The following is a 10689-nucleotide window of genomic DNA, read 5'->3' as shown; positions in this document are numbered from 1 at the left end:
CCTGGGACTAAACACCTCCCTCTGCAACTGGATCCTGGACTTCCTGACGGGCCGCCCCCAGGTGGTAAGGGTAGGCAACAACACATCTGCCACGCTGATCCTCAACACTGGGGCCCCTCAAGGGTGGGGCTTAGTCCCCTCCTGTACTCCCTGTTCACCCACGACTGTGTGGCCAAGCACGACTCCAATACCATCATTAAGTTTGCTGACGACACAACAGTGGTAGGTAGGCCTGATCACTGACAACGATGAAACAGCCTACAGGGAGGAGGTCAGAGACCTGGCAGTGTTGTGCCAGGACAACAACCTCTCTCTCAATGTGAGCAAGACAAAGGAGCTGATCATGGACTATTGGAAAAGGAGGGCCGTACAGGCCACCATTAACATCGACAGGACTGAAGTGGAGCGGGTCGAGAGCTTCAAGTTCCTTAGTGTCCACATCACAATCAAACTATCATGGTCCAAACACACCAAGACAGTTGTGAAGAGGGCACAACAACACCTTTTCCCCCTCAGGAGACTGAAAAGATTTGGCATGAGTCCCCAGATCCTCAAAAAGTTCTACAGCTGCACCATCGAGAGCATCCCGACTGGTTGCAATACCGCCTGGTATGGCATCTGACCGGAAGGCGCTACAGAGGGTAGTGCGTACGGCCCAGTACATCACTGGGGCCAAGCTTCCTGACATCCAGGACCTATATACTAGGCGGTGTTAGAGAAAACCCCCAACAATTGTCAAAAACTCCGGTCACCCAAGTCATAGACTGTTCCCAAGTCATGGACTGTTCTCTCTGCTACCGCACGGCAAGCAGTACCGGAGCGCCAAGTCTGGGACCAAAAGGCTCCTTAACAGCTTCTACCCCCAAGCCATAAGACTGCTGAACAACTAAACTAATCAAGTGGCCACACGGACTATTTACATTGCTGCTACTCGCTGTTTATTATCTATGCATAGTCACTTTACAAATTACCTCCATTAACCTGTACCCCAGCACATTAACTCGGTACCCGTACCCCCTGTATATAGTCTTGTTATTGTTATGTACATTTCTTGTGTTGCCTATTGATCGATTCGATTTTTTTACTTTAGTTTATTTAGTAAATATTTTATTAAATGTATCAAATTTTATTGGTCACATACACACGGTTAGCAGATGTTATTGCGAGTGTAGTGAAATGCTTGTGCTTCTAGTTCCGACAGTGCAGCAATATTTAACAAGTAATCTAACAATTCCACAACAACTACCTAATCCACACAAATCTAAGTAAAGTGATGGAATAAGAATATGTACATATAAATATATGGATGAGCAATGACAGAGTGGCATAGGCAAAATGCAATAGATTGTATAAAATACAGTATATACATAAGGGATGAGTAATGCAAGATATGTAAACATTATTAAAGTGGCATTATTAAAGTAACTAGTGATCTATTTATTAAAGTAGCCAATGATTTCAAGTCCGTGTGTAGGCAGCAGCCTCTCTGTGTTAGTGATGGCTGTTTAACAGTCTGATGGTCTTGAGATAGAAGCTATTTTTCAGTCTCTCGGTCCCAGCTTTGATGCCTCTGTACTGACCTCGCTTTCTGGATGGTAACAGGGTGAACAGGCAGTGGCTCGGGTGGTTGTTGTCCTTGATGATCTTTTTGGCCTTCCTGTGACATCGGGTGCTGTAGGTGTGCTGGAGGGCAGGTAGTTTGCCCCCGGTGATGAGTTGTGCAGACTGCAAAATCCTCTGGAGAGGCCTGTGGTTGCGGGCGGTGCAGTTGCCGTACCAGGCGGTGATACAGCCCGACAGGATGCTCTCAATTGTGCATCTGTAAAAGTTTGTGAGGGTTTTAGGTGACAAGCCACAGTTCTTCAGCCACACTGTCTGTGTGGGTGGGTGGACCATTTCAGTTTGTCTGTGATGTGCACGCCAAGGAACTTAAAACTTTCCACCTTCTCCACTGCTGTCCCGTCGATGTGGATAGGGGGGTTCTCCCTCTGCTGTTTCCTGAAGTCCACGATCATCCCCTTTGTTTTGTTGACTTTGAGTGAGAGGTATTTTCCTGACACCACACACCGAGTGCCCTCACCTCCTCCCTGTAGGCTGTCTTGTCGTTGTTGGTGATCAAGCCTACTACTGTTGTGTCATCTGCGAACTTGATGATCGAGTTGGAGACGTGCATGGCGACGCAGTCATGGGTGAACAGAGAGTACAGGAGGGGGCTGAGCATGCACCATTGTGGGGTCCCAGTGTTGAGAATCAGCGAAGTGGAGATGTTGTTTCCTACCTTCACCATCTGGGGGCGGCCTGTCAGGAAGTCCAGGACCCAATTGCACAGGGTGGGGTTGAGACCCAGGGCCTCAAGCTAAATGATGAACTTGGAGGGTACTATGGTGTTGAATGCTGAGCTGTAGTCAATGAACAGCATTCTTACTTTGGTATTCCTCTTGTCCAGTTGGGATAGGGCAGTGTGCAGTGTGATGTCGATTGCATTGTATGTGGACCTATTGGGGCGGTATGCAAATTACAGTGGGTCTAGGGTGACAGGTAAGATGGAGGTGATATGATCCTTGACTAGTCTCTCAAAGCACTTCATGATGACAGAAGTGAGTGCTTCGGGGCGATAGTCATTTAGTTCAGTTACCTTTTCCTTCTTGGGAACAGGAACAATGGTGGCCATCTTGATGCATGTGGGGACAGCAGAATGGAATAGGGAGAGATTGAATATGTCCGTAAACACACCAGCCAGCTGGTCTGTGCATGGTCTGAGGACGCGGCTAGGGATGCCGTCTGGGCTGCAGCCTTGCGAGGGTTAACACATTTAAATGTCTTACTCACGTCGGCCACGGAGAAGGAGAGCCCACAGTCCTTGGTAGTGGGCCGCGTCGGTGGCACTGTATTATCCTCAAAGCGGGCAAAGAATGTGTTAAGTTTGTCTGGAAGCAAGACGTCTGTGTCTGTGACGTGGCTGGTTTCTTTTTGTAGTCCGTGATTGTCTGTAGACCCTGCCACATTCGTCCACATACACCTGTTGTATTCGGTGCATGTGACAAATAAAAATGTATTTGATTTGATTTAGCTATTTGCGCCTTACGGATTTGGGTTGTTACGGATGACTGTTGACAAATCTAAATGTGTATTTGAATCCAATAATGGTTGAATTCAAGAAGTTTAAGCTGCCTATCAATCATAGTTTTTGAAACCAGTGGACAGCCAGTGAAATATGTGCTCTTGCAACAAATGCATAGTGCAGATCCCAGCCTATGGAATAAAAGTGGGGCTTATATAGGTTACATTTCTCCAGGCCCATCCCTCAGCTTTTTACTAAAACAGGCGTGGCAACCGCATACTCTAGTGTAGTAGACAATCAAGCATACATAGAGATCCTATTAAATTACTATTTTCATTCTTAACTGATTTATATGCACGCATGCACGCACCCAATTTGACTCAGACTCTTGATTTGTTTGACGGTTGTTATGGCGGTTGCCAAGGGCTCTACTGAATCGGGAGGTCGACTCTCCACCATTTACATAGAGGCCAGGGAAATCTCAGCGGTAAGTTTGCCTCCAAAAAGGGACAATATGATGTAGCTAAGCTAGCTAGCTAACTAAATGTGAAATTAAGAATGTGATGTTTATATTGAACGTGTTTCAAATGTCATTATTTGGTAGATTCATAGCTACTGGTTGCTATTATTATATGACTGGTTGTTTGTGGTTGGTTAGCTTAGCTCTCTGCTTTCTTAATGTTGCCAACAACTAGGCTTGCCAGTTTTGCTCCCTCTGATTAGCCTGCAGCCTCCTCATGAAGATCGGTGTCATTGTCAGACATTTATGCAACTGTAAATGTATACAGCAAACTTAGCTACTGTACTTTTTGCCAGGAAATAGAAGCTTTCACCGTGGAGTCGCTATGCCATCAGAACGTGCAAGGCTTCTTCGGAGGCCTTTGCCCCCTAAAAAGATTCCCCCCATTGTGAAATCACTTCCTTCGCCTATACTTTCAGGTAGGTTACAGGGATTGAATACAGGGATTGCCCTATTGCCTGGGACAAGTGAATTGAGCAGTCCCGCAAATTCAGCCGGCTCGCGGGTTGCCCCATTGGACGATACAAAAAAGTGAAACTGAAAAGTCATTCCAGCAGTTTAAAACTGATCTTTCTGCCCAGTTGACAATTCTAGGGAGAGGGAACGTATTTGTAATGTTACCCCCAATGTTCCCCTAATGTTTGAGTGTCCAGTTTTCTGTTAGTTAGGGTAACAGCATTCAATCTATGTTAGCACAAAACTTCAGAGAACCGTTTTAGAATGTTTTGGTGTTAAAGTTAGGAGAATGTTCCTTTAATGTCAAGCAGAATTGATCTAGAACGTGGTTACAATGTTCTCAGAATATACACTGAACAAAAATCTAAAAGCAACATGCAACATTTTCGGATTTTACTGAGTTAGAGCTCATATACGTCAATTTAAATAAATTCATTAGCCCCTAATCTATGGATTATCATATGCTTGGGAATACGGATATGTATGTGTTGGTCACAGATACTTTGGATCAGAAAACCAGTCAGTGTCTGGTGTGACCACTATTTGCCTCATGCATCGCAACACATTTCCTTCACATAGAGTTGATCAGGCTGTTGATTGTGGCCTGTGGAATGTTGTCCCACTTCTCTTCAATCTCTGTGCGAAATTGTTGAATATTGGCGGAACTGGAACATGCTGTCATACACGTCGATCCAGAACATCACAAACATGCTCAATGGGTGACATTTCTGGTGAGTATGCAGGCCATGGAAGAACTGGGACATTTTCAGCTTCCAAGAATTGTGTACAGATCCTTGCGACATGGGGCTGTGCATTATCATGCTGAAACATGAGGTAATTGTGGTGGATGAATGGCATGACAATGGCCCTCAGGATCTTGTGATGGTATCTCTGTGCATTGAAATTGCCATCAATAAAATGCAATATGTTCGTTGTTCGTAGCTTATGCCTGCCCATACCATAACCCCACCGCCACCATGGAGCACTCTGTTCACGAGCGTTGACATCAGAAAACCGCTCGCCCACACAACTGCCCAGTACAGTTGAAACCGGATTAATCCATGAACAGCACACTTCTCCAGCGTGCCAGAGGCCATCGAAGGTGAGCATTTGCCCACTGAAGTCGGTTACGACGCCAAACTGCAGTCAGGTAAAGACCCTGGTGAGGATGACAAGCACGCAGATGAGCTTCCTTTAGACGGTTTCTGACAGTTTGTGCAGACATTCTTCGGTTGTGCAATTCCACAGTTTCATCAGCTGTCCGGGTGGCTGGTCTCAGATGATCCCGCAGGTGAAGAAGCCAGATGTAGAGGTCCTGGGTTGGCGTGGTTACACATGGTCTGCGGTTGAGGCCTGTTGGATGTACTGCCAAATTCTCTAAAACGACATGCTAGAGAAATAAACATTAAATTCTCTGGTAACAGCTTTAGTGGACATTCCTGCAGTCACCTCACATTTTAGAGTGGCCTTTTATTGTCCCCAGCACAAGATGCATCTGTGTAATAATCATGCTGTTTAATCAGCTTCTTGGTATACCACACCTAACAGGTGGATGGATTATCTTGGCAAAGGAGAAAATTCTCATGAACAGGGATGTAAACAAATTTGTGCACAACATTTAAGAGAAATTTGCTTTTTGTGCGTGTGGAACATTTCTGGGATCTTTTATTTCAGCCCACATGAAACATGGGACCAACACTTTACATGTTGCGTTTATATTTTTGTTCAGTATACAACATTAATGTTCTTGATGCGTTTCATGGAACGTTGCAAGAACATTCATGTGCCCAGTTTTTTTCAGGGTAGGAGAATATTCCATTAACGTCCCACCAAACATACACAGGACATGATTGCCATGTTCTCAGAATATACAATATTAATGTTCTAGACACGTTTTATGAAAAAATTGCAAGAACATTCCGAAAGACAGACAATTTATGTCAATCGGGCAAATTGAGCATCCTCTGAGAACAACCAAAATACAAAGAATTACAGTACTGATCTTTCTTATTTCTCCCCTATGTGTAGGTGAAAGGCAGGCAATATATGACACTTATGCATGTAAAAAGCGAATTAACATTTTCGGGCAAGTGATAATAATCTTCGGGCAACCAAAAAATATTCCTGATTTGATGGGCAAGTGCTTGTCAATCCCTGGGTTATATAAACTTCATTTAGCATGTCTCATTGCACTTGATAACTATAGAAATGATATAGACAATTAGCAGGAAGCATGCCATTCTTATCCTCCTTCATCTATGTTTTGTGCTGAGCAATTAGTGCTTTTTGAGGTCGGTTCGGTTTCGGGTTTGATTATTAAAAAATAATCATGTTTTTGATTCCGATTAATTGGGTTGAATGCTGTAACAGCACAGAATAAAACAATTAATAAAAGTCCCATGATGGTAGTGACTGCCCATTACTGCTTATCACTTATTAACCATTTGTTCACATTACTTTATTTTAATAAAATATTTAAGTTGTGTAAATCACATTTGTTCTCACTGCTGCCTATGCTTTCTGACAAAATCACTATTTTGTAGTTCTTCAAAGTAAATAAGGCATACTTTTATGTCTGCTGAATACCAACTATTAATCACTTAGATCATGTATTTTCAGGTAGAGATACCTTGCGTACAACTGCTCTCTATTTCCCCTCACAATTGCCCATTTGTAAAAGAAACACAGACTGGACAAGCAGATGCGCAATGGATTATGGTCATTGTAGTTAATTACCACGTTTTATGAGCTAAACTATGGAGAATATTGGCCTGTTGGAAACTACAACTCCGTACAACATCACACAGTTCAGGCTGGATCTGATTTATCTCTAGAGAGACTGTGCAATGTGTGCATTGAGCTCACAGAATAAAAATGAATGAAATGGAATTCAAATAATTGAATCGTTGGTCAATTAGTTGTTTAAAAAATGAAAAATAACAAAAATATTGGTCAGCACTATCTACGTTTGATCCAACTGTTAAAGTGCCATGGGAAATTTGTTTCTTCCAGGTACAATCATAGACTCATTGCCCTCAACAGAGAGAAGGGATCTGAAGGACAGTGCCACCGAGCGGAGTGAGTCAAGCTGCCACATGCTTCCTCTTTGGGACTATGACCCTGCAGCCTTTAGGGCGGCTCCCACTCCCCTGACCTCGGTCCCATCCATGCTAATACCTAAAATAATTGAGGGCTTCCCCTGTAAACCGCCACGCACTCTCCCCAAAATCCCCCTCCTTGACCTCCTCAAGACAGACCCCAGATACATCCCCTTTCCCCCTAGCTTTAGCTTCAATGACTTTCTGCGGGACCCTAATGGCGGCTGTGGGGCTCAGTCACTAGAGGGCCTGAAGAAAGTGGCCCTGTCTCGCTGCAACTACAGGAAGCTGGTTGGGCTTTTCCTGATGGAGCTGCACAAAGGGCAGCAGACTGAGGTGTCCAAGCAGCTGATGTCCACTGAGAAATTGCCAGAGGCCAAGACCAGGATCCCACAGAAGCAAATCATATGCGGTACATACTGCATATAATATGTTAAAAGATTATCTACCATTGTAGTAGGCTATAATCCAGATTGTGGTGTGTTCATTATGCACCAGTACTAGTGTATTATTTAGTGAGTATTGTGTGACAAGGATGCTTGCTTGTGTAAGTTACAGTGGTGTACTGTTTCTTCATGCGTATTGTGTGTGTTGTTAGCATTTGTTGTGTGTTATCTGATAAGAGCTGGCAGCATTGATCCGTATGGAGGTGCAAACTCAGATGATGTGTCGGCGGAGCTGTTTGGGAGATGGGACCTGCAGGTCTGAACAGAAGTCTGTGGAGATCTGGGTACCCCCAGGGGAAAGACAAGCTGTTCAGAAGCAGGAAAATCTATACCTAGGCAAGAACATGTTTGCCTTCTAACTTACTATGACAAAACTAACACTATTGAGTTGTTTGTACAAAGCCAAGTTCTGTTTTTCTTGTAGCAAATAAATCAACTTTTCCTTTGAGCAGGAACGGAGGTGATCCTGAACTCTGTGACTACCAAGCACTTCCAGGGCTCTCGGCGGACCCACTCCCCGTTCAGGCACTCTGGAGAGGCCATCAACCCATCTGAGCTGGCCATACTGGACTGTCTGACAGAGGGGGGCAAGGCACTCACCCTGAAGGTGCTGTGTGTTGCTTACTGTGTGTGTGTTTGTGTGGGTGTGTGTCAAATTCTACAAGTCTCTTTGCCAATTATTTATATATCATTTTCTTATTGTTTTATAAGTTATTCCTTATGTATTGAAAACCTTTGTTCTCAGACTCTTTGCAGCATTCTTGAGAGCGACAGAAACACAGACATCACTTATTCTGACTAACATTAAAAGGAAATGAAACAACTGTCTCTCAAATTTAGCATAACAGGAAGTTGAAGAGGAATATGTAAGCTAGAGCTTCCCTTTTTCTCTGAACCTTGACTGAGGAATTTACTGTGTGTTTTCTCAGGCCCACTTCATTGCCCTGCTTCCTGATCTGACTCCTCTGGCCCAGAGCCTGCTCTACCTCAACCTGTCCTTCAATGACTTCACTATCTTCCCAGTGGAGGTGAGATGCCTTATGAACTGAGGCAAACCATGAGCATGTCTTTCCAATATACTGGGGTAATTTTAGAGCAGTGATCATCAACTAGATATTTCAAACCTTGCTTACATTTGTATGCAATCACATACAGTATATCTCTCTATTATGTTTCGGAATACTTTGAAACAGATTTCCAAAATTAAAATCACTTGGAGCTGATTTGCTGGTGTTGTTACAGTCTTTTATGTCCAACAATAAAATAAAAAAATTAAATGCTCGGAAAAGTTGGGGGGCCAAATAAAATCACCCGTGGGCCAAATTAGGCCCGCAGGCCGCCAGTTGGGGAACCCTGTTTTAGAGCCTATTTATCTGAAAAGGGGTTCTGAAAGCATGTTGCAAAATGTCATTGCAATTCCATGGCAAGACAGCTTCCAAATATCTCTTCTCTCTCTCTTTAAACAGGTGTATGAGCTCATGCAGTTGGAGGTGCTGAAGATGAGAGACAACCCCATAGAGGAGATACCTACCGGCATCCACAGACTCACCAGGCTCAAAACCTTTGTCATCTCCTTCTGCAAGATCACCTCCCTGCCGTCAGAGTAAGCCACAAGGGAGCGCTACAGGGTTGGGAACTTGTTATACACAGTGTTATAAACCTACCCTGCTGTTAGAAGTCTCTGTCGGTCTCCCAGATCTGAGTCCTGTGCTGTTGGTCCTACCTACAGGCTGTACCAGCTGCCCACCCTGCAGTTTCTAGATGTATCCTACAACCTTCTCTCATCCCTATCAAATGACATCAGAAAACTCAGGTACAGTCTAGAGTAGGCAGTAAGCCTGCAAAGACCATGATATGGAGCTTTTTCCAAGGTCTTATATTGTATGGGGGTAACTCACCTACCACCACCACCTTTGTATAGTACCCACCTTGTGTTATTATTTAAATGTAACAGAACACCTCTGTCTGCAGGACTCTGGAGTACCTGAATGTGGAGGGGAACCAGCTGCCTGGCCTGCCCTGTGGGGCCCTGCGCCTCTCCCTCACCCAGCTCAGGATCTCCAACAACTACATGCACCCCTACTTTTGGAAGGGCTGCAGCTGGAACTCTCCCCAGGATCTGCAACACTCAGCCACTATGACCCTCTCTCTCACAGACACCTGTCTGCGCTACGCCAGCCTTCCCCCTGAGGCACAGTTGGCCCTTAGCAGGTAGCCTATTTACACGACCCTGATCAGATTCAACTAAATAAATACACAGTATAAAGGATGAACTCCATGTTTGTTTTTTTTAAGGTAAAAGAGATGACTGTTTCATTGATAGTGTGTGTGGTTTTTTTTGTCCCCAGGGTGGGTGTGTGTGACTGCTGTAGGGGTCCTATGTACGGACCTGGACTCAAGGTGATCCGGCCCTGCGACAATATCTTCGGACTACACAGGGTGCCCTTCATCTTCTATGCCTGCACCCCAGCATGCCACTGGAACTTCAAGAACCAGACCAAGAGTCTCTCCAGTCTTCTGTATGGAGAAGACACAACTCACAATAGTGAACGACTAACATGACTATGAAGGAACCAATACTGAGGCTACTGTATCTTGGCCTTAATAGCCAAAGACCTCTGAATATCTATCTCATCAGCTCTACTAATCTTGTGCCAAATTGTAACCTTACCATAATGTCTACTGATGTCACTGTCTTTATATAGCCTTGAGTAGTTATCTGCAAAACATGTAATTTGCACAGCAAGCGCATGTGAAAACTCCCATAATTATGGCACTTTTAATGTCTTTAAATTTTCCATTGACCTCCAATTAAAATAAAGTATTTCTGAATACTAGTTGTGTCGCTTTAAGTCTGACTTGTTATTTAAACAAACAACATATGGACCAATCACAGACATGCACCTCAACAGATAGCTTGACAAATTATTTTTTGAATGACTGAAGGAGTGAGACGAGTTTTGTAACTCTTTTTTATTAGAAGTGTAATGGCATTTTTAAAATACTTTTTTTTACCCCCGTCCAGGTGGTGGCGGCAATACAACATTAGTTGTAGTACGCTATAAAACCTTAGAAGAAAAAGAGAAGAAGATGTATGGTTGAGAGGGA

At 44.0% G+C, this 10689-nt stretch overlaps 1 protein-coding gene across 3 annotated transcripts; it reads left to right on the top strand.

Annotated features, from left to right (window-relative positions):
• The first annotated feature begins 3336 nt into the window (after window positions 1-3336).
• On the top strand, window positions 3337-10418 carry LOC139546593 (leucine-rich repeat-containing protein 63). 3 transcript variants are annotated; one of them, XM_071355146.1, is made up of 10 exons: window positions 3337-3548; window positions 3878-4000; window positions 7050-7547; window positions 7759-7917; window positions 8034-8188; window positions 8511-8609; window positions 9048-9184; window positions 9311-9394; window positions 9553-9792; window positions 9930-10418. In XM_071355146.1, the coding sequence occupies exons 2-10, from the start codon at window positions 3907-3909 to the stop codon at window positions 10141-10143; spliced, it is 1680 nt and encodes a 559-aa protein (XP_071211247.1). In that variant the 5' UTR covers window positions 3337-3548; window positions 3878-3906; the 3' UTR covers window positions 10144-10418. The 3 variants fall into 3 exon arrangements, with proteins under 3 accessions (XP_071211247.1, XP_071211246.1, XP_071211248.1); XM_071355145.1 differs by having other exon boundaries at window positions 9278-9394; XM_071355147.1 differs by lacking the exon at window positions 3878-4000 and having other exon boundaries at window positions 9278-9394.
• Window positions 10419-10689: the final 271 nt, after the last annotated feature.

The sequence above is a fragment of the Salvelinus alpinus genome, chromosome 20 (assembly GCF_045679555.1).
Source record: "Salvelinus alpinus chromosome 20, SLU_Salpinus.1, whole genome shotgun sequence".
Classification (NCBI taxonomy): Eukaryota; Metazoa; Chordata; class Actinopteri; order Salmoniformes; family Salmonidae; genus Salvelinus; species Salvelinus alpinus.
Note: the sequence above shows the minus strand (reverse complement) of the source record. Positions and strands in the feature narration are given on the sequence as shown.